Source organism: Glycine max, chromosome 6, assembly GCF_000004515.6.
Source record: "Glycine max cultivar Williams 82 chromosome 6, Glycine_max_v4.0, whole genome shotgun sequence".
NCBI lineage: Eukaryota > Viridiplantae > Streptophyta > Magnoliopsida > Fabales > Fabaceae > Glycine > Glycine max.
This window is the reverse complement of record NC_038242.2, coordinates 18,626,174-18,650,257: the sequence shown is the minus strand read 5'-3', so window position 1 is coordinate 18,650,257 and position 24,084 is coordinate 18,626,174. Positions and strand designations below refer to the sequence as shown.

The following is a 24,084-nucleotide window of genomic DNA, read 5'->3' as shown; positions in this document are numbered from 1 at the left end:
TGGTTTTGATATATTCTGTTTTTTATTTTTTTGATACAACAAGAATTTATGGAGAAAATAAGAAATAGAATGTTAGGATTCTAGTGAGAATGTGTCAAATATTATTTTACTAATGAGAATAAAAAAGTTGAGAACGGTTTTGGTTTGTAATTATTCACTTTCTTGATGATCAATTTGCATCGATTACACTTCAAATTTTATTGATTGGCCAATCTGATCTAGAACTAGATTAGATACACTTCTCCAATAAGTTAACATTAACTTATGCATATAAACCTTTTTAGAAGCTCCCTTATCTAACTTCTCTATTAATTGAGGTGCATAAGTTGATTTTAGCTTATGGCAAAAGTTTGATTCACTTTACCTTTTTGATTCTTTTTTATTTTCATATCCTAAAAGTGCTTGTTTAGAAGTTTGACCCAATTTAGATAAACTTCTTGATAAGCGCTTAGGGTGCTTTTGGATAAACAACTTAATTAAGTGATATTGAATAAGTGCTTATCTTGTTATGTAAGCACTTATGTATAAGTTGTTTCTATAATAGAGGAGAGAAAATATAATTAAACTATTTTCATACAAGTTGTAAGCTATTTTTATAAGCTATCATGGAGAACTTATTGAAATAAGCCAAAAATAGCTTTTCATAAGCTCGCTGAAACAGATGTCTTGTTTGGATAAACTTCTACATAAGCCCTATAAATTATTTTTTTAATTAAGTTTCCCACTAAAACTTTCTCATGTGAGGGGGTGGGAATCCAAGATTCCCATGAAAGAGGGAAAATTTTGTTATAATTATGTCTCTTATTCCCGGGAATATTTTAGACATACCAAACATATTTATATCATTCTCCGAAAATATGATTCCCAGGAAATGTAATTCTCGGGAAATTATTCCCAAGGGTGGAAAAAGATTCCGTATACCAAATGCCCCCTAAGTACTTATGGAGAAGTGTATCAAAACAAGACGTTACACAAGTGCTTATGTCAAATGATAAGTACAAATAAGCTTTTCCAAATGCATCCTTACAGGAGAAGAAACTCAAGAGGTAAAATAAATCGAACTTCTCTCATAAGTTAAAATCAACATATGCACCTTAGCTTTATAGAAGCTCCTTCATCTAACTTCCCTAAAAGCTAAGGTGAATCACTTGATTGTAAATTCTGTGAGAAGTTTGGTTTAGTTTACTTTCCTATTTCTTTTCCTATAAGTGTTTCTTGAGAAGTTTATCCAAATTGAGCCTTATCCAAACTGGTTCCTAGTCTCCTTGACTTGCACAATTTTCATAATAGTTCTACAACCTTTACAATTTGCCTACCTAATTATCTTATATGAGTCAGCTAGATGCAAGTGTGATGTGATCTATCATGTGTTGTAAACTTATTTCCTATTACAGTTTGTTTGAGTTAAAAGCCATTTTTGAGCCTGCACCTCAGAGCTTTGAGGTCTTAGTTTTATGAGTGTTGGTCCTTAACATTAAGAGTTTGATTCTTGTCGTTCTCATTTCTTCATAAATGGAGCCATGAGGTATGATGGACTTGTGCTTTATCCATCTTTGGCTCTGAGGGCTTTTGTGGGAGTATATTAGAAATCTGAATGCTACACTGAGTGGGTTTTTCAGAGTATGTATTAGCTTTTGAATTGAATTTACTACAGTCCAGGTATTTTATTTTATAAATTTTATAAATATGCCTTTGTCCTAGGAAGTGGATTTTGAAACAAATCCGACTGCTAAGACATAGTGTTGTACTAGAGTCATAAGTGTTAATATGTTAAACTTTATGTAGGTAGCTACTGATCATATTCTCTGCAATGTCTAACCCTACGGCTTGTTTTTGGATTATTTCTTCGCAGTGATTCAGTATCAAAGTTATTATGTCCAATAGGTTCTTTTGGGTCTTCAGTTGGTTTTGTTATGTAATTTGTAAATTAACTTGATGGCTGTTATTCTCCAGGGTACCCAATTATATGATCCAAAAGCTGGTGGGTGGCGAGACCTGGGTATGCTTGACGTTATGCAGGTAAGGCATGAAATTTCCTGTATAAAGAAAATATGAACTGTTTAAGGCCTGTTTGCCTTGATAAAATGTTTTCACTTTTAGATACAAAAATGCTACTACCTTATTTTCTTTTGTTTCATATTTCCAAAAGTCTGTATAGGAAACTAATAGAAACCTGTTAGAACCTAACAGAAACAGTGAAAACAACTATTATGGTTTTCATTGTTTCCCATGCAAACTTTTGAAAATAGGAAACAAATTGAAAATAGGATAACATTTTGTCGTTAGAAGTGAAAATAGAAAATCAAATCTGGAAACATTTTCTTACAGCAAACAGCCCCTTATTTTTTCTACATTAGCTGAGAGGCTCTATCTATTACATTTTGGTGTAGATATTTGGGCGAGCTGGAAGACCTCAGTTTGACAAAAGCGGTGAAGGTATCATAATTACATCTCATGACAAACTAGCATATTATCTGCGACTGCTGACAAGCCAACTCCCTATAGAAAGCCAGGTAATGATAAGGAAAATAGGGAGGCAGTCATCTTCATGTTTGTTCTTTGAATCTTTGCCTATAGTGTCATGCATAAGATTTTCTTAATGTATTTGGCATTGTGTTCACTGACTTTTATTAATTGCAGTTTATTAGCTCCTTGAAAGATAATTTAAATGCAGAGGTGGCATTGGGTACTGTAACTAATGTTAAGGAAGCCTGTGCATGGCTTGGCTATACATATCTTTTCATAAGGATGAGGATGAATCCTTTAGCATACGGTATTGGGTGGGATGAGGTACCTAACTACAACTTTACCTTTGTTGAACCAGTTATATGATATATTTGCAAGTTTTTAGCTTGTTTATGTTTTATGTATGCTTGCACTTAACTGACCTCTGATGTTAAGGGTGTATGTTAGAAAGCATAGGGTAGGGGTGGGTGAGAACGGTGGATTGGAACCTAATTATGTTATCAGCAACTGTCTAACTGGCAGCTAACTGAATTCAAACTGATTAGATAGAAACAGGAGGGTGTTTCAGTTGAGAAAGGGAGTTTTTGTGTGGATAGAAAGAAGAGGATGGGGAGAGCCACAGGGCTCTTGAACATCCTGGAAGCCGTGTGCTAGAGTAGCTGACTTATTCTGTTATTCCTCCATAATTCCTTTGTGCAGTCCATCCTTGATCCTGTATCAGATTGATTCAGATTCAGGGATTGAAGAGCTCCATCAATAGTGTTAACTTCTCCATCTTCAATCAGATCTAGTTTCTATTAATGTCCTGTAATCATTAAAATGTAGATGGTAATTCACTAATTCTAACTCTAACCTTAAATGTGGGAGTAGTGATATGAAGAGAAGGCTCTTCTTAAGAAGCTATACTATTGTTTTCTGTAAAAAATTGGTATCGTACAAACTACTAATACATATTTCTTATTTGGATTTGGGGATGTACTTGTCAACGGGTATTTCAGATGTGTTATGAGTTGTGCTCTCTGCTTCTCTCAATTTTCAACAGATTGATCCCACTAGGTAAGACTGGCTACATAGATACCACGATGCCATTGCGCTTGTTTGAAGACCAAATTCTCAAGGGATATTATTCACCATGATATCTTTCTTAACAATCTCCTCAAATGTTCTTCTTGGTCTCTCTCCTCCTTTTCATAGGACTAAAAATCATGCAATCTACTACTCTCCTCAGTGGTGCTTCTAATGACCATATTTGCACCGACTTAAAAAATAAGAACACATACAAAAAGATAAATAACTTGTATTTTATTTTTCTGATATGTTCATAGTCAGTAGTGTTGTTTATTAGCATATTCTACAAAGGTGTGTGTGGGAAGAATATACCATTAATTTAAAATTGAAACTTGATAATTTGCTGCTTTTGACTGATTTTTGAAAATGAATTACTCTGACTTATCGTTATGAATTTTTTTCTTCAGAGATTGTCTATTTGCATTTAAAGGATTTCCATCGATAATTTTTTTTATTTACTGTATTAGTTTAGAATATGACAAATGATTTCTTTAATCTTCTATGCTTCAGGTGATGGTGGATCCTGCTTTGAGTTCTAAGCAAAGATCTCTTGTAATTGATGCTGCACGTGCACTTGATAAAGCAAAAATGATGCGGTTTGATGAGAAAAGTGGCAATTTTTATTGTACTGAGCTTGGTCGCATTGCGAGCCATTTTTACATTCAATATTCCAGTGTTGAAACGTACAATGAAATGTTGAGACGCCACATGAATGACAGTGAGGTAATTTGATTGCAATCTATTCTAAGCGAAGTTTCAATTACTGCTAATGATTTTCATACTTTTTATATATTATTTATAGGATTTTCCTTTCCCTAAAATTTGATATGGGACATTTTACGTGTTTTGTTCATTACTGTATCAAAGGAGATGCCATCTCTGTTATGCAGAGAAATTGGGGAGCATTGCTGCATTCCTTTTATCCCTTCCCCCCCTTTTTTTAATGCTTTTGATGATACCTGAGCCTGCCTCTTGTACTTTAATTGTTTTCTCTCTCATAACTTTTCCCTATAAAAAAGCTGTTCTACAATAAAAGTGTTTATTTATTGTTCGTTATATATATTTTTTTTTCCTGTAAGATTGGAAAAGCTGTGCATTTTGGTGGTTAGTTATCTAATGTATCTTTGTTCAATTCTCTGTCATAAGCCTATGAAAACATGTATCCAGTCTGAATGCCATTCATGTATTACTATCAGGATTTGTATTTTTATGTTCCTTTTTTACCTTTTTTGTCAATCTAGGTGATTAACATGATTGCACATTCATCTGAATTTGAGAATATTGCTGTTCGGGAAGAAGAACAGAATGAGCTAGAGATGTTGGCACGCACATCATGTCCATTAGAAATTAAGGGTGGTCCTTCCAATAAACATGGAAAGATTTCCATTTTGATTCAGGTTTTGTTCTTAAGTTGTTGATTCTGTTTGCTAGTTAGGAGACTTGAATAATTGAATGAATAACATATGCCTTGTTGTTTGCAGTTGTACATATCTCGAGGTTCTATAGATTCTTTTTCTTTAGTATCTGATGCTTCATATATAAGTGCAAGCTTGGCTAGAATAACACGGGCTTTATTTGAGATTTGCTTACGAAGAGGCTGGTGTGAGATGTCTTTGTTCATGTTGGAATATTGCAAAGCTGTGGATCGCCAAGTTTGGCCGCATCAACATCCTCTTAGACAATTTGACAAGGACCTTTCTGCAGAAGTTCACTCTTAACTAATGTTTTTTCACTGTATTCCCTAGCTATATTTCAGACTGGTGTGTGACAGTCTTTTTTTGTTCATAGATATTGCGGAAGCTTGAAGAACGTGGGGCTGACCTAGACCGCTTGTATGAGATGGAGGAAAAAGACATTGGGGCATTAATTCGTTATGCGCCTGGAGGAAGGGTATGCAACTTTTACTAGAATGATTCCATCAGAGGTTGGTTCGGATGTTGAAGAAATGCTGATTAATGTTTTCTTATCCCTTCCCCTTTTTAGTTGGTCAAGCAACACCTAGGGTATTTTCCATCACTTCAGTTATCAGCAACTGTGAGTCCAATTACCAGAACTGTGTTGAAGGTATTTCATGATGAAGATTTTTTTTTCCAGACTGCTCAGTTGACATTTTTTCATTGATTTCATCACATCAAAAAGCCTTGATACCTAATTCTGCATCACCACTCATTATTTTCAGGTTGATCTGGTCATTACGCCTGTTTTCATTTGGAAAGATCGTTTTCATGGTACTGCTCAACGTTGGTGGATTTTGGTAGAGGTGAATAAATTTTCATGTGATGATTGGTCACATTGTAAATTCCTTGGTTTTTGTTAAAAACTCTGATCTCTTGTTATAAAAGGAGAAATTTATCAAGATGAAGAGAAAGACTTTCAAAGAGAAAGGAGGATGAGGAATCCTCCTAAACAAAGGAACAAAACAGAAAACAACTAGGAAGAAAGAGATAATCAGAGAAACAAATCTTCCCAGTTGCTCGATATAACTTTCAGTGAAAATGCTAAAGAAACCCCCTTTAAAGCAAATAGATACTGAGCACCTGATCTTATACCAAATCATGTGACGTGCTAAAGAAACCTCCTTTAAAAATACTAGAACAGCTTGTAGCATATGTAGCAGATTTATACAAAAAATTAGCTTCTTTACTTCTGTCAAAACCTTGAAAACCAATCATCGATAATTGTTTTTGAGACTTAGGACACACCCAACATTAACTGAAAATGCTGAATAAGTAATGCCAGGGAGGGACTGCAGCATATTAGAGTATACTTACACCACCGAGTGTTTTTACTTTGTGTATTTTTTGTTTTCTTTTATCTGTGAGTTGTCAATTAACTCATATTTTGTTATAGCTTTTGCTAGAATTAGTTTGTAACAGATAAGGCTCGTTTACAGTTAGACTTCAAGTCCCTCTCTCTATATAGATATGACTTTATTCTTTGTAACAAGTCTTTTCATTTTCTGATCAATGAGAAATCAGTGTTTTCCCAAACTCTATTATGGTATCAGAGCACTCGGGTTGTGATCCGTGCCATAGATTTTTTCGTTTTTTCTTGATCTTTGATTGATTTCTTCTTCTTCTTCTCTTCGATCCTAGTCCCTCCTCCACCACCAGCTTCCGCCAATCTTGTTGATTTTCACCGATCTACGAAGTAATGGCTATGCCTGCTTCTGCTGATCATGGAGGTAGCGATCCTCCACCGAATGGAGTTCTGGTGTCGCCTTATCAGAGTTCAGTGCACACGAACTTCAGCCATTCCATCACAGAAAAGCTCGACTTCGTGAAGTATCTCTTCTGGAAATCACAGGTTGAGCCTGGGATTTGTGGACATTGTCTTCATCACTTCATTGCGAACCTGCAGATTCCATAACGGTTTGCAACTCTTGAAGATCGTGACTCTGGTCGTGTCACTCCTGCGTATCGCGCCTGGGAGCAACAAGATTAGTTGTTCCTCTCATGGCTTCAATCCACCGTTTCTGCTCCCATTCTTCGAAATTTCATCGGCTGCACTAGTTTGTGGCTTCTCTAGGACAAAATCCACAACTATTTTCATGCTCATACAAATGCAAAGGCACGGCCACTTCGTACAGAGCTGCATCAACTCACTCTTGAAGGTCGTACTATTTCTGATTATTTGACTGAGATTCAGAATCTTGTTGATTCTTTTACTGCTATTGGTGATCCAATTTCTATTTGCGAACATGTTGACATTATTATTGAAGAATGTGTACCAGAAAACTATGAGTCCTCTGTTTCGCACATCAATAATAGATCTGAACCTCTCACTATTGATGAAATCAAAACTGTTCTTCTCGGTCATGAGGCTCAGATTGACAAATTCAGGAAGAAGGCAGTGGTTTCGGTTAATGTTGCTTCCACATCCACTGTGTCTTCTGTGACTAATCCATCTCATGCTAATTTTGGAGGTTTCAGAATCAGAATCAGAGTCAGTATAAAAACAGAGGACGTAGCAGTATTCAGTGTTACATCTGTCAGAAGTTTGGTCATGATGTTGCCAACTGCTGGCACAGGCCCTCAACTTCCTATGCTCTGCTCCTTATCCTATGTTGGCACAATTTCCCACCATGCCTCAGCTTTATTCCAATTTCTTTGGAGCTGCTCTGCAATTTCCCTCTTATCTGTTTATGCAGGCTCCTGTTCCTCAACAAATGCCAGCAGCCACTACTTTTGCTCAACAGACTATGCCTCAGCCAATGCAGACTATGCAGCAACAACACCCTCAAGTTATTTGGGGAGCTCTTCCTCAAATTACACTGCCTCAGTAAACTCAACCAATGTCTACATTCAATCCTATGGCCTCTTGCAATCCTCGGGCCATGACTATTGGTTCCACAGCTGGCTCATCCAGCAACTGGTATCCTGACTCAGGTGCCTCCCATCATGTGACTTCCAATGTTGAGAATATCCAGTAGTGTGCTCCCTTTGAAGGTCCTGACCAGGTTGTTGTAGGCAATGGTCAAGGTTTGCCTACTCACTCTACTGGCTCCACTTTCCCTTTTAATAGAAGTACTAGTCTCATGCTTCATAAACTCTTGAATATTCCTACTATTTCCAAAATTCTACTCAGTGTCAGTTAGTTTGCAAAGGATAATTCAGTCTATTTTGGGATTTCATCCTAACACTTGCTTGGTGAAATTTCAGGTCTCCCATGAGATTCTTCTCAAAGGTCATCTAGGGTCTGATGGATTGTATACATTCCCTTGCATGCTGTCTTCTTCAAGTGCTTTTACCTCCATCTTATTTAGGAATATGTCTTTGAATTCTGTTTTACCTTCTTCCTCTGAACAAGCTGATTATTCTCTTGTCAGATCTGCTTCTCTTAATTCCATTACAGCAAGCACTTGGCGCTCTAGATTAGGGCATCCAAGTGCTGTTACTCAAAAACTTGTAATGCAACTTAGTAATATTCCACACATGAATAAATTGTAACTCATCCATGGCAAGTGCTTTTACCTCCATCTTATTTAGGAATATGTCTTTGAATTCTGTTTTACCTTCTTCCTCTGAACAAGCTGATTATTCTCTTGTCAGATCTGCTTCTCTTAATTCCATTACAGCAAGCACTTGGCGCTCTAGATTAGGGCATCCAAGTGCTGTTACTCAAAAACTTGTAATGCAACTTAGTAATATTCCACACATGAATAAATTGTAACTCATCCATGGCTTTAAATCTTTTGAATACTGCAAAAGTTTCATCTTTGGTTAAGATGAAAGATCCAAGTAATCTTGGAAAAGGCATCAACAAAAGTAATATAGTATAGGTAACCATTTGTGGAAGGAACATGAGAAGGACCCCAAAGATCACTATATACTAATTCCAAACGAAAGGAATTAACAGAATTTGAGGGGAAAGAGGGAAGTCTATTAGATTTTCCAGCAGCACAAGCTGAACAAAATTCAAGCAAATTTTTATTTATGGTGGGAATATTACAATGTTTGAGAACAAGTTGTAAAACATGGCTATTTGGATGACCAAGTCTGTCATGCCAAATACTATTGGACCTATTACATGAATTTACATGATCATCTGCAGGAAAATTTATCTTCATTAGTAATCTTAGACTATAATGCATGTGTGTGCACAGACGTTCTGTTGCTTGTGTTCTGTTACAAGTATTTCTGCATGTGCTATAATTGAGTTAGTTAGCTGTTAGAGTTGGTTAGAGTCTGTTATAGACAGTTGAAAGTCAGTTACAATTCTGTTAGATCTAAACTAATGGAATCTGTGTATAAATATTTGAACCTCTCAGAGGTCTTGTAGTAACACTTATCAGATGTTAAACTCCCAACCAATTTTCTGATCTCTATCAAATATTTTCTCACTTTCTTGGTTTATCATTTTCCATTAACCTAAAGGACATAAATGAGACTCATTTGTTCTTTAGAAGGATCTATGCTTCTTACAAGATGATGTGAATTCTGCTGACTGTTGTGGCTAACCATTTTTTAACAGGATTTCACTCATTCTTCATGTCAATTTTTTTAAAAGTTGAAAAGAAGAAATTGAAAGGAATTGGAGGGTAAGGGTTTCCCATAATGAAAAATAGAAAAAAATAAAATAAAAAAGGGAAGACATCAATCTCTAATTCATCGGCTTATTGGTTTGGGTCCTTTTGGAAGCTCCCTTAAATGTTCGAGTTCTCTGTGCCATATGAGCCAATAGCCTAATCTTAGTCCTGAATTGCATTTCAGACAAAGAAACATTGGACATTGCTAAGCTGTTCATGTCATGTCCGAATGTTATTCCTTTTTATCTAGCCCAAATGCCTGTATTTTGACTTGCATGGACTGGTTTCACTGAAACCTTTGTTTTTGATAGAATGCAAATGACATTGATTGATCCTTGTAGCTGGCCACACCTAATGGGATTAGTGTTGGTTGTTAATAAGTATTTATATTTTGGCTGTGTTATCCATTGTGTTAGGCTTTTTAGTAGTGAGGATCATTTGTTTTAAAAACTTTAGGAGTTGTTCATGTGTCTAAATTGTCTCCATTTGCTGTTTGATTTTACCTAAATTGTTAGCTCAAGTACTTTGGCATATGAAATATCTAATGTGTATTTGGAGAATGTGTGCTACTATATCAATGCTGGAACGGGGAAGCTTGTCATGTAGGCTTTTTCCTTAATACCTCATCATAGTTACACAACAAATTTTTTAACTAGTTATATCTTGATATTTGTTAACTCCAAATGGATGGATGATCAACTATTTCAAGCAGGATTCTGAGAATGACCACATCTACCACTCTGAACTCTTTACGCTGACAAAGCGAATGGCTAGGGGTGAACCTTACAAGCTTTCCTTCACCGTACCAATATTTGAACCACATCCACCACAATATTACATTCATGCTATTTCTGATTCTTGGCTTCATGCCGAGGCATTCTACACTATTACTTTTCACAATTTACCATTGCCAGAGGTATTAGATATCCATTTCTTTCTTTTTTATTTCTAGGGCTACTGTACAGAAACTGCTCCTGACTGATCTGTTTCTTACGTAAAAATATATTTTTCAGGCTCGTACTGCTCACACAGAACTCCTTGATTTAAAACCGCTTCCCATGTCTTCCCTTGGCAACAGTACTTATGAAGCATTATATAAATTTTCACATTTTAATCCTATACAAACACAGGTTTGGTTCATTTGCCTCACTGCAAAGTTTGTTAGGTTATGCACTGTGGGTTTGAATACACAAATAACATATGAAGACTGTTCTGTTATGTCTTTACTGTACTTGGGCAGACTTTTCATGTCCTGTATCACACGGACAATAATGTTCTGTTAGGAGCTCCAACTGGAAGTGGAAAAACTATATCTGCTGAGCTTGCCATGCTTCGTCTTTTTAATACTCAGCCTGATATGAAGGTTTGTACTTAAGTTTGTTCATGCAGTTAGAGAAAGAGCAAGAACTAAAGGTGCTTACATATTCTGATGTTACTGTCTTGAGCCTAAGTGAAAGAATAAAATACAAATTACATTTATTTATTTCTGTGGATAAATGGTGAACTTTATTTATACATTGTGTAATTTTTTTGCTATTTATTATTTCATACAGAAATAGATTGTTGCTTACGTATATTGCACATTATCTTATGAAGTGTATAAACTTCTTTGCTGTATGAACATGCAGGTTATTTATATAGCTCCTTTGAAAGCTATTGTCAGGGAAAGAATGAGTGATTGGCAAAAGCGTCTTGTCTCTCAGCTAGGGAAAAAGATGGTACTAATGTTTGTTTTAACGAAAAAAAGGTGCATAAACTATATATGGTATTGGTGCTAATGATATTTTGCTTTTCATCAGGTTGAAATGACTGGAGACTATACTCCTGATTTGACGGCTCTCTTGTCGGCCAATATCATCATATCTACTCCTGAAAAGTGGGATGGAATAAGTCGTAATTGGCATAGCCGTAGCTATGTCACAAAGGTGAATCCATATATGTCTTGAGTGTGTGGGTGTGTGTAATATATTAATGTTGTTTATTGAAACTATATCAATATTAATGCCATCTACTTCATATTTTAATCTTGATGGAACTGATCAATAGGTTGGACTTATGATATTGGATGAGATTCACTTATTGGGGGCTGATCGTGGACCCATTCTTGAGGTATATGCTTATGAACAGTAGTGATGTACTGCTGCTACTTGATTTGTTTATCTTATTTCTGGATAGCACATTGGATACTGTGAATCCTCTACTAAAATTAGAGACTGGTGATTACCAGCAGTCTTTTTTTTTTTTAGGTGATTTCTTATAAGGAATCCTCGCTATCTTGAGCTCTAATCTTATTTGATTTGTCAATCTTCCTTTGAAACACAGAACACTGGTGTTAAAACTATTAATAACCTTTCACCTAAAAACTTAAGCTTTTGGGAGAAAATGGTATTTGACGTGGTATCAGAACCTTTATAACAAGTGGTCCAGAGTTTGATCCTTGCCGCCCCCTCTTCTATTTTCAGTTAAAAGAAATGGATTTTAGATTGAGGTAGGAGGATGGACCTGCACATTGTCCACACTGCAAGCCCAAAAGGCTCTTGTTTCCTGTTAACAGAAAATAGCCAAGATACCTTCTAGGGACTGAACAGAGAAATAGGAAGGGAAAAAACCATAGATGAAATAGCACTTGAATCTGAATGATTAGGATGCTAATATATCAGTCCAAGCTTAACATTTTAGCCTGTGATAGAATTGGAGTTTATAGAGGAGTTAGAAAATGATGGAAAGCTATGGAAAGCAAGAGAAAGATCAGAATAAGAGAAGCTATGCTTTTTACTATCAGAATGAAAAAATCATATCTATTCAAGCCTAACTGTTCTAGAATCCATCTAAAAAATGTAACTGACTGGTCTGTCAGCTATCAGTAACAGAACCTAACAGAGGCTTCATTTAGCTACACATGCATAATGCAGGACAAACTAACTACTCTAATACCGTGGAAATTTATGTCACTAGGCTATACTACCTTTAAAATTTTTGCTTTCGGAAGGTAGGCAATAGTTTTCATGCCAACATTTGGGAGGACATTGCGTATGAAATTCCTTATTTCATCTGGCTTTCCTACACAATTTTTTAATCCACAATCTTTGGTGTTCAAGTCCACACTTCTTACTTGTGATTTCCTCTTTTTCTTCTTCTTCTCGTAATTTAAACAAAAGGGAGTTCTTTAAATTGTAGTCTCTCTCGGGTTTCCCTGATTTTGTTCATTCAGGTGCTTTGGTCTCTTGATCTTCATTGGGTGTTTTCTTGTGAACTTATTTTCAATTCCAAAGTCATTCTTTAAATCAAGTTACATTCCATTTTGATAAACCTATTTAGAAGTGTAAAACATTGTCCTAAGTTAATTCTTTATTTGGACAATAGTGCTTCATGCATATAGATTGACAAACTTTGCTTATTTGATGCTGTGTCTTTCCTTTGTGCTGTGGTTTGTGTTTTTGGGTTTCTTTTTGGAGGATGTCTAATTTCTGCTCTTGTACCCATTTTTTCTATAATAATATTTCTTAACTGAAAGCTACTCTTTACTAGTGTTAACTTTCTGTGCATATTATAACTGTTTTTTGTGCTATATAGATACTCTTTGAGTGCTGAATTGAGGAGATTTTTGTTTCTAGGTTATTGTTTCTAGGATGAGATACATATCATCCCAAACAGAACGTGCAGTACGGTTTGTAGGTCTTTCTACAGCTCTGGCTAATGCTGGGTAAGTTTCCTTTCTCTCCACCATTCTGTAAATATAAGTTCGATTTTCTTTAAATAAACATTTTCCATATTCTTAATTTCTTCTCCACTCCACTATTTTTTGTTTATCATCGTGCCACTTTCTTCTCCAGCCTCTTTTAAGTTTTTATATGCACACTCATCAATATATTGTGAGTGTCTGAGTATGTGAGAATATAGGGAGAGGGAGATCACAGGAAAGGAGTTTGTTCAATTAACTTATATTTCCTTGCTTTACCCTCTATATGTAGTGATCTAGCTGATTGGTTAGGCGTTGAGGAAATTGGACTCTTCAATTTCAAGCCAAGTGTGAGGCCTGTACCCCTGGAAGTTCATATTCAGGCAAGTGGATTTGGTGTTCCACATAGATCATGCCTTAACATGTCCATTTCTTTGTCTATTTATTATATAAAAAGGGTGTGACTGATATGAGTAAGAATGGTGGTAATAGAGGAATGAAAATTTGGTATGCATATATATGTTTTCACATAAACAGTTCTGCTCCTCTACTCCTATCAAGCTATGACAGTGTTTTATGGTGTAATGTTGTAAGAATTATTTACTGTTGTGCTTCAATGCTGAGCAAAAAAAAACTGTTGTGCTTCAATGTAGACCACACCTCATGCTATTTATAATATGGAAAAGGGAATCGGTATTGATTACAAGATCAATCAATTACTGATTAATAGGAAATATAATATTCTAATAATAAATACAATATCAGGAATAATATCAAAACATAATCTCACACAAGCAAACCCCAAGCATTGCATACTCGTAACAAAATTTTTACAAACATGTTAACATCACTTGGTTTTCTTATAGGGTTATCCTGGAAAATATTACTGCCCAAGGATGAATAGCATGAATAAACCAGCATATGCTGCAATATGCACACATTCACCTGCAAAACCAGTTCTTATATTTGTCTCATCACGACGCCAGACAAGACTTACTGCACTTGACCTAATTCAGGTGCAGGCCCAATCTCTTGTGAAAAATAGTTTTTATTCCATAATGGTTTGCTATTATTAATCTTTCTTATCTGTGAATGAAGTTTGCTGCATCAGATGAACAATCCAGACAATTCCTTAATTTGCCAGAAGAAACCCTACAGATGGTTCTGTCTCAAGTCTCTGACCTAAACCTAAGGCATACTTTACAATTTGGCATTGGATTACATCATGCAGGCCTGAATGACAAAGACAGATCTCTGGTTGAGGAACTTTTTGCAAACAACAAAATTCAGGCATACATTTGTTACCATAGAAATTGAAATTGGCTCTTTTCTTTCTTTTAAAGAAAAAAAAATTAAAATTATATTTATTTTAGCTTGCCCTTAACTGGTTAGTTGTATGATATTGATGCAGATATTGGTTTGTACCAGCACATTGGCTTGGGGTGTGAATCTTCCAGCTCATCTAGTGATTATCAAGGTGTGATAGTTGTAGAAGCTGTTTCCCTTTTATACAATTTGTCGGCAATCATTTTGAAATTGTCTTTTCCTGTATCAGTCCTGGTTGGTTTTTATTTATTGAATTGTTAACTTCATGAGATTCTAGCTGCTGTGACTTTGCTTTGAAATAGAGTTATTATTGGATTTCACTGTGATAAGGTTTTCTTTACTAAAAGGCTTTCCCTTGAGTGCTTTTTCGGCATAGATTAAACTAAAAAATCCAAGGCATTTCCAAGTGAAAGGCTAATATGATTATATTGAATTAATATATAAGTTTTCATTTCTGATGTGCAACTGCTGGGCAGCATTGCTGCAATGTTGTTAAGATTGGGCACTTAGTGCCCTTCCTCAGCAGTATTCTCTTTCCATATATCAGTTTTTAGTTTTCCTTTCTCCCTTTTACACCACTAACATGTTCCTATTATTATGCCTTTGTTAATTTAACAACTAAATTCCTTATATTTTTACCTGTGTGGGCTGACTAGTGTAAGCAGGCAACTTCTTTCAAGAACATTGCTGTTAAATAGTGGCCATGGCGGAATGGCGTGGTGGATATTTTGCCAACTGCCATAGGCAATTTGTGAAGGGAAACCCGCTGTGGCGGTGCCATAAGGCAGAATGGTGTGTTTATATGGTGGAATTTTGGCTTTCCGCCATTATTAACAATGTTCAAGAATAGATTTTTTTAATCCCTTGGGTAAACCATTTTTTTTTTTGGGGGGGGGGGGATACTGTTTCTCTCTTGGCTCGTAAGGAGTTGTGATCTCAGATTGGGTTGCCATGACATGGGTCCATGATTCCTCCAAATTCTTGCATGCTAAATGAACCTAAAATGTATCATTGTATTTTGGTATTCTACAAAGTGAGCAGTGAACCAGAATCACCACGTAGGAATTCAATATTGTCAACTTTCCCTGTCTCCGTACTAAATACTAACAACTCAGGAAAAAGAGCTATCTTAATTAGGTGGACAGGAAAATCAGTCAAGATTTGAATCTCACTTGGTGTTATCTTCAACTTTTTATTTTAACAATACTTTGTATCGTTTGCAGGGGACAGAATACTATGATGGAAAAGCAAAGAGGTATGTTGATTTTCCAATCACTGATATTTTGCAAATGATGGGTCGTGCTGGACGGCCTCAATTTGATCAACATGGGAAAGCTGTGATTCTTGTTCATGAACCCAAGAAGAGCTTCTATAAAAAGGTCAAAATTGAGATTGATGATTATACTTATCTTTGCTGATTAGCCTAATGTGCTGAGAATACTGTTTTCTCTTTTATGTTGCAGTTCTTGTATGAACCCTTCCCGGTTGAGAGTAGTTTGAGAGAGCAGTTGCATGATCACATTAATGCCGAAATTATTTCTGGAACCATTTGCCATAAACAAGATGCAGTCCATTATCTTACATGGACTTACTTATTTCGTAGACTGGTAAGTATGGTTTGGTGCTTCACTAGTTTGAAAATAGAAAATGGGGAAAAGTACTAAAGTAGTGAGTGTTTATATGCTTGTCTCAAAAATATCAGAGTCATCAGTTATGGAGTTATTTCCCATATTAAAAGCCATATTTGGATACTTCAATTCCATTTAATATTAGTGCATTTCAGATATTAACTTCTGATATGCTCCTCCTTCACCATCAAAATAAAAGCTGTTTTCTGTACCTGTTATTTTTAACAGTGATTTATAGCATGAGAAATAGAAAGTTCTAGTTCATCAGTACAGCCAAGAAAACTGGGTGGGAAAGGAAGCTTATTGCTAAGAAAGATTGCAGAAAAATGGCATATTACATGTTATAACTTCTAGCCAACTGAGTTATTATAGTCGTTGTAGTTGAATTTGGCATAAACTTAGCATAGGAATTGCTGGAAATATTGGTCTGTGTGTGTGTGCGTGTTAATTCTTTTTGCTCTTGTTTTTCTAATTAAAGAAGTTGAAATTAAGCAGGAGATAGGTGGGCCTTTGCATGAGTTATTATAGTCCTCTGTGTGTAAGAAATATTGGTCTTTCTATTTCTGGGTGTGTGAGTTGTGAGTAAGTTATTAAGCAGGACAAAGGTAGGCCTTTGCATGAGTTATTATTATCCTTGTAGTTGAGTTTGGCATGAAATTAGCATATGAATTGTAAGAAATATTGGTCTGTGTGTGTTGCACGTGTGAGTGAGTGAGTGACTTGTGAGTCAATGAGTCAGTCAGTGAGTGATATTCTTGTTCCCCTTATTTTCCATAGAAAAACGTTGAAATTAAGTAGGAAATAAGTGGGCCTTTGTATTATCCATGCCTTGAGGCCAAAGGGCTTGATTCTTGTTGCCCTAAGTTTTCTAAATAAAAAAGTTGAAATGAGCAGGAGAAAGGTGTGCCTTTCCATTAGCCATGCCTCAAGGCCAAAGGACATAAGGGAATATCTTAGAGATGTTATAAAAATACAAATATTTGCCTTCACTTAATATATTAACTTCTGGAATAGTTGAAGCATGACAGCTATGACGAACGAAGATCAGAAATCAGTTATATTATCCTGTTTGGGAACAAATAGGAATGAAAATCAGAAGACTGTGCAACCTGAAATCCATCAAAATCAATCTTTCCAAAACTGGGGAGAAAGGAATACTATTTGTAATTTGAAGATTTACCCATTGTTGTTGTGTGAGTGTCGTACAGACATTCTTAATAGCCATTTTTTTTTTACAGATGGTTAATCCTGCTTACTATGGATTGGAGGATGCTGAATCTGAATTTCTAAATACATATTTGTCCAGGTAATCAAATGAAAATGCTAAATATTTCTTAAACCCATGTTATGATAATGTTGTCACTCTTTTCAATAGTAGTATATTTGCTGACAGTTTTATTTTGGCAGCCTAGTACAGACCACATTTGAGGATTTGGAAGACAGTGGATGCATAAAGATGGATGAAGACAAGGTGGAGCCCATGATGTTGGGTACAATTGCATCTCAGTATTACCTCAGCTACATGACTGTATCAATGTTTGGTTCAAACATAGGTCCAGATACATCACTTGAAGTAAGACTTACAGTTGTTTCCTGTCTTTCTGACATCATTGTTTGAATTATCATTTCTTTTAGAGTAAAATACTGAGATTTCTTGAAATTACATATAACCCCCGTTTCTTCAACATTTACAGCTACCTCCCATATAGGGGTACATGGTCATGGTGTGATGTTTTTCAAACAATTAAGGGGGGTCAATGTAATGTATAAGCAATGTCAGTGTAATGTTTTTCAAACAATTAAAGGAATTAGTGTAGGTGCAAAAAAATGAAAAGTATTGGGAGAAACTTGACGAAACCTAAGGGGATGTTAGTGTAATTTACTGTCTTTTAATTCTGTGATATAGCAGATGAGGCTTCTCTCCCTTGCCCTTGGTGCCAACCTAGTTTGGATTAAGGGAGTTAACTTGATGCTTTGCAAATCTCGCACTATTAAAAAAAAATTAATTGTTTTTAATCATTATGCTTTGATTTTTTTTTTGGTAGGTCTTTTTGCATATTTTATCTGCTGCTTCTGAATTTGATGAACTACCTGTGCGTCATAATGAGGTAACATTATGGTTTCTTTTATCTCCGAATAAAGTACTATTCAAGATAACAAATACAGAAACCTGCATGGGCTATATTTTTCTTGTCATCTAATTTTTTCTGTTTTGAATGCAATACATTTTTAGATTCATTAAAATTCAGTTTGGAACTTCAGGATTTGGTAACTGTATTGTTGGTAACCATTAAAAAAAATTCAATGGCTTCATTTTATAAATTACATGCTGAATATTTGGATCCTATGAAGTGTAGGGTGTAATTTCGAGAGTAAATTGTGGAGTTGATGACCATTAATGAAAATATTCAACAGTTCAGATTTTTATAAATATGAGAAGAGGGATAACAAACCATGGATATGTAAAATACCAAGCCATTGATTTTTCATTATCACTTCTACTTTAATCTCTAAAGTCAACCCTACACCACAGTTACCAGATTTGTGGCTGTCCCACTTGTCTGTTGATCTAGTTTGTGCATAGCATATTACTGTACTTTTGCTTGATAGATCAGTAAGGTATAAAGAAGCAAATTGGTTTGCTTAGTTGAAATGAACAAAAGCCAGTGAAGATATCAGAAAACAAGGAATAAGTGGTAGCTGTGGCTGTTGCAGAGATGGAACTCCCAAACTGTTGGTCAAGGAAGGTCCTGGTGTATAGAAAATAATCTAGGCCTCGTGAAATACCTCATTTCAAATTTTGGTTAAAAAATGGGCTAAATGAAATGCATTGTTTTTTCAACTAATGATTAAATATTATATAAAAAAAGCTTAATGAAACTCATGGTTTCAATTTATAGTTTAAAATTCTATCAAATAAATTAAGAACTAGTGGTTTGAAAAAATGGAAGTGGAATTTGGGAAAAAAAGAAGTTAATATGAACTATTTTAATAAATCTGTAATTCTGTATAGCCAATTGAAGCATACCAAATTCTAAGGGGTTGGTTGAGTGGGGCTAAACAGGTTCTTGCCTTTGACAAGTGTAGGTTAGGCCCCACTTGGCCCTTTAAGGAAAAGTAAATTTAAGCCCTTTATAAGTGGTCTGAGTTCAGAGGCTTTTTCTGCCTTCAATTGGTGTACCATCCCTATATCCTAACATTTTATCTACCAGAAAAAGTGAAGCATACCAAAGAATCTTGCCCATGATGTATGGTATTCTTTTTTAAATAATGTTTTGCATCCCCTTTCCTGTACCATGCACCAGAACAACCCATTTTGTTACTGGTAAATACTTTCATTTCCTGTCTGTAATAATGTGATTATTGCTACTTGCTACCTTTTATGATATGTCAAAATTATTCTTTTCTTGATCTAAAATCAAATTCGTCCATCAAAGTAGCAGACCATATATTGTTATTTTTTTCATAGGAAAAATACAATGAAGCACTGTCTGAGAAAGTTAAATATCCAGTGGATAAGAACCGTCTAGATGACCCTCACATCAAAGCACTTCTTCTATTTCAGGTCAGTCATGTTAATAACCATGAATTTAGCATGCTAGAATTTCTCTTTGAATTTTCTTTATATTTTTTTGTTTATATTTGTGATCATGCAAGTTTTTGGGACACAGGCTCATTTTTCTCAATTGGAGTTACCAATTAGTGACTATGTCACAGACTTGAAATCAGTATTAGATCAGAGTATACGCGTAATTCAGGCCATGATTGATATTTGTGCAAACAGTGGGTGGCTTTCAAGCTCAATTACTTGCATGCATCTTCTGCAAATGGTCATGCAGGTATTCATTCCGATTTGTTCTGCAGCTGATCTGTCTTCTTTCATGGCCATTGGATAGTTTTATATACAACTGGCTAAGTGCAATCTGGTTCTGAATTTCTGACTATTTTACACTGAAAAGAAAAAGAAGCTTTAAGTTTTTTATTGAACATTTTGATCATAAGCTTTTCTTAAAGCAAAAATAAGCCAATCTGAGGTCCAAATATGCACTAAATGTAAAGCTTCATTCTTGAATTATAGACATATTGAGCAATGAATGCTACTTACCTGCCCCATTTAGAACTGTTGTACCATATTATGTGTGCATTTCAGATTGTCTAAAGGTTTGGGTAATTGGATAATTTTACTGTCCCTATAAACATGAGGTCCATGACCTCCAAATCTTACAATTTAATAGTCACTCTCAGCTACAGATGATTTCCATGTTGCTTTGCTTAGTTGATGGAAGAGACTAATGAGTACATACTTTTCATATCCTTAACATGATTTATGTTGTAATTTGTGTCACATCCTCACATCAGATGATTTTAAAGCTACTGATTATTTCCTTGCCACTTTACAGGAATAGACAAATGAGTACTTTTTTTTTTTTGATCAGCAAAGATAAAACTATATATATATTAGAAAAGTACCAGAGGTACTAAATACAGAGTTAGACACCATAAATATGGTTCCTCAATCAGGCAACATAAGTCTGATTAGGAACCAAAATATGGGAAGAAAATACATGTGATATGAACCCAAAAAACACCCCTACTACTGCAAAAAATGATGTTTGAAGTTACTGGACCAGTGATTGAAATGAATAGTAAAATCCTTCTCCAAATTATGAAGCCAAGTCCACATTAAGAAAGTGGCGTCTTCAACCAATTTGTTTCCATCAAAAGTCGCTCCAGAGAACAGAATTCGGTTTCGAAGCTGCCAAGTAGACCAAGTGATAGCCAACCACCAGTATTGCCACCTCCTATTCCTTCTACCATCTTCTTGCAAAAAGGAGTACTGCATGAACAGCTGTTTTGTACTCAAAGGCATAGCACCTTTGAGATTTATCCAGGACATAGAATCCCACCATAAAGGTTGGATCTTACTGCAGTGGATAAAAAGGTGGGAAGCATCCTCCTCCATCCTTCCACAAAAGGGACAATTTAAATCAGGAATCTGCACTTGTCTAACCTGCAAGTTTGATTTTGTAGGTAACCTATCCCTAAGGAGCCTCCAAGCAAAAACCGCTATCTTACTTGGAATCCTAATTTTCCATAACACCCGGAAACAATCCTCTAAATTCTCCTCTGCAACCCCTTCCCATAACACTTCATAAGCACTTTGAGTAGAGTAAATACTCGACTGATCTGCTACCCACACCCACCTATCAGCCCCATGAGTGAGAATAACTTGACCATCAACTTCAGAGAGGAAAGTGATGGCCAAGTCAACTTCACTATCAAACAGCGGTCTTCTCCAAATAAAACGCCACTCCCAAGAGGAGTTAATATGCTCCCCCACTTGACCAATTAGCTGCTGCTGCTGGGAAGAAATCAGATATAGCCTAGGATACTTTTCAGCTAGAGATTGATCATGACAAATCCATCTATCTTCCCAAAATTTTACCTTATCCCCAGCTTCTACCTTCCATTTGAATTGCTGTTGAAGACTTATACCATGGTGAGAGTGCTGAATTGCTCTTTTTAAATCCCTCCACCAAATGGACTGCGTGTTGGCTCTTCCTTCTTCAAGTAAACCTCTCCAACCCCCATATTTAGCCTCCAAAACTGCTACCCAAAGAGACCCTTGGTGCTGCATAAGGTTCCACATCCATTTACCAAGCAAGGCCAAATTAAAAGTCAGAATATCTTTGATGCCTAAACCCCCCTTGTGTTTAGGAAGACACACTTTCTCCCAAGCTATCCAAGCAATCTTCTTGCTGTCTTGACCCCCTCCCCAAAGAAAACTCCTTTGAAGCTTGATTAATCTGTTGATAACTGATTTTGGTACCCTGAAAAATGAAAAATAATAGATAGGAATAGAGGTAAGTACTGATTGGATAAGAGCCACTCTCCCCCCAAAAGAGATAAACCTCTGCTTCCACCTAGCTAGCCTTCTCTCACATTTTTGAATGATTGGTTCCCATACACGAGCTCGCCTCGGATTAGCCCCAATAGGTATGCCAAGATAGATAAAAGGAAGGACCAACTGACTACAGTTCAGATAACTAGCTGCCCTTTGCTTCCAAAGGTCATTCATTCCAAAAGCTCCAAAGCTACTCTTAGCAAAATTGATTTTTAAACCAGAAACCAATTCAAAAGTTCTAAGAATAGCTTTAATAGCTTTCAGATTATCCAAAGAGGCCTCCCCAAAAAAAATAGTGTCATCCGCATATTGCAAAAGGCTAATGGACACATCACTGCCTGAAATATTAAAACCTTTGTACATGTTATTCTCCACAGCTGACCTCATCAAGCCATTCAATGCTTCAGCAACCACATTAAATAAAAATGGAGCAAGAGGGTCTCCTTGTCTAAGACCTCTTTGGGGTAAGAATTCCGATGTGGGGCTGCCATTTATGAGGACCGAAATAGAGGCAGATTTCAAACAGCCCTCCATCCAACTTATCCATTTAGAGTTAAAACCTGTTCTGCTTAACATATAAAACAAAAACTCCCATGATACCGAATCATAAGCCTTCTCAAAATCAACTTTGAAGATGCAACAAGGTTTGGAACTCCTTTTAGCTTCATCAATCACTTCGTTAGCTATAAGAACACTTTGGAGGAGATGTCTTCCTTCAATAAATGCAGCTTGCGTTTCATTAATAATAGTAGGCAGCACTTTCTTCAATCTCTTAGCCAAAATCTTTGCCACGATCTTGTACATACAGCCTATAAGAGATATAGGTCTGTAATCATTCAAATAAAGCGGGTCAGCCACCTTAGGAATTAGGGCTAGGAAGGATGCATTACAACCCCTAGGGAAGACCCCGTTGACATGAAATTCATCTAAAAACCTAAGGACATCAGGTTTAATCAGCTGCCAAAAATACTTGATGAATTTAAAATTAAGTCCATCAGGACCCGGACTCTTGTCACTACCGCAATCCCAAACTGCCGACCTCACTTCCTCCTCCAAAAAAGGTGCCACTAGCAAGCTGTTCTGATGATGGGTAATAGATGGAAAATGAATGCCATCCAATTTAGGCCTGTGCAGATCTGATTCTCTGAATCTTTGAGAGAAATAAGCCTTAGCTTCCTCCTTCACTTTAAGAGGTTCAGTTGTCCAAGCGCCATCCACCATAACCCCTTTTAGAGAGTTTCTGCTCCGATTTGCATTTATCAACATATGGAAAAATTTGGAATTGCAATCTCCCTCCTTAATCCACCTTGACCTTGATTTTTGTCGCAAAATAGACTCATGAGCTTGGGCTGCTACCCAAAGCTGTTCCTGCAGCTTCTTCCTTTGCTGAACTTCATGATGAGATAGCTGCCTTTGATTTGTGTCTTCCTCCAGCTTATTCAATTCAGATTCAATCTTTTTGACCTTTGTGAGAGTATCTCCAAAGTGATCTCTATTCCATCTCTTCAAGCTGGTCTTTAAATTCTTTATTTTCTCTTTAAGGATATAACCTCCCCACCCTGGTTGTTGGAAGGATGTCCAGCTGTGACGGACAGTTTCTTTGAAGGATCTATCAAGAAGCCAACAGTCCATTATCCGGAAAGGTTTGGGGCCCCAATCAATCTCATTAGAACGAAGGACAATTGGGCATTGATCCGAAAAGTTCCTTGCGAGAGCAGTTTGAATGCTGTTAGGCCATTTTTCAAGCCATTCATGAGGATAAGAAACCTATCAAGTCTGCTTCTAGAGGCACCATTAGGTCTATACCACGTAAAATTTCTACCAAGCCACGGAACCTCCAAAACCTCCAAATCCTCTATCCATTCATTAAATTCTGTAGATGAACTGTCCTCAGCCAAGCTATGGCCAGATGTAAACCTTTCATCAGGTCTTCTAATGGAATTAAAATCCCCCAAAATACACCACAACCCTCCAACCAATGCCT

General features: G+C 36.2%; 1 protein-coding gene and 1 long non-coding RNA gene across 3 annotated transcripts in view; both read left to right on the top strand.

The window, feature by feature from the left end:
- The window catches only part of LOC100811503 (DExH-box ATP-dependent RNA helicase DExH14), a 56,432-nt gene that overhangs the window by 21,987 nt on the left and 10,361 nt on the right, over window positions 1-24,084 (top strand). For both annotated transcript variants that reach the window (XM_003527061.5, XM_014776602.2), the window contains 27 exons: window positions 1,954-2,019; window positions 2,391-2,513; window positions 2,641-2,790; window positions 4,045-4,257; window positions 4,776-4,931; window positions 5,016-5,240; window positions 5,323-5,424; window positions 5,518-5,598; window positions 5,714-5,794; window positions 10,275-10,478; window positions 10,576-10,692; window positions 10,803-10,925; window positions 11,191-11,280; window positions 11,362-11,487; window positions 11,609-11,671; window positions 13,177-13,265; window positions 13,534-13,624; window positions 14,108-14,257; window positions 14,340-14,531; window positions 14,653-14,718; window positions 15,791-15,946; window positions 16,031-16,174; window positions 17,434-17,501; window positions 17,603-17,768; window positions 18,241-18,303; window positions 19,665-19,760; window positions 19,867-20,034. In XM_003527061.5, the coding sequence (XP_003527109.1) occupies window positions 1,954-2,019; window positions 2,391-2,513; window positions 2,641-2,790; window positions 4,045-4,257; window positions 4,776-4,931; window positions 5,016-5,240; window positions 5,323-5,424; window positions 5,518-5,598; window positions 5,714-5,794; window positions 10,275-10,478; window positions 10,576-10,692; window positions 10,803-10,925; window positions 11,191-11,280; window positions 11,362-11,487; window positions 11,609-11,671; window positions 13,177-13,265; window positions 13,534-13,624; window positions 14,108-14,257; window positions 14,340-14,531; window positions 14,653-14,718; window positions 15,791-15,946; window positions 16,031-16,174; window positions 17,434-17,501; window positions 17,603-17,768; window positions 18,241-18,303; window positions 19,665-19,760; window positions 19,867-20,034 (3,369 nt within the window). The remainder of the gene's footprint in view (window positions 1-1,953; window positions 2,020-2,390; window positions 2,514-2,640; window positions 2,791-4,044; window positions 4,258-4,775; window positions 4,932-5,015; window positions 5,241-5,322; window positions 5,425-5,517; window positions 5,599-5,713; window positions 5,795-10,274; window positions 10,479-10,575; window positions 10,693-10,802; window positions 10,926-11,190; window positions 11,281-11,361; window positions 11,488-11,608; window positions 11,672-13,176; window positions 13,266-13,533; window positions 13,625-14,107; window positions 14,258-14,339; window positions 14,532-14,652; window positions 14,719-15,790; window positions 15,947-16,030; window positions 16,175-17,433; window positions 17,502-17,602; window positions 17,769-18,240; window positions 18,304-19,664; window positions 19,761-19,866; window positions 20,035-24,084) is intronic.
- Window positions 5,802-9,598, top strand: LOC121175071 (uncharacterized). The gene is made up of 2 exons (XR_005892075.1): window positions 5,802-8,015; window positions 8,196-9,598. It is a non-coding gene; the product is annotated as an uncharacterized lncRNA (long non-coding RNA).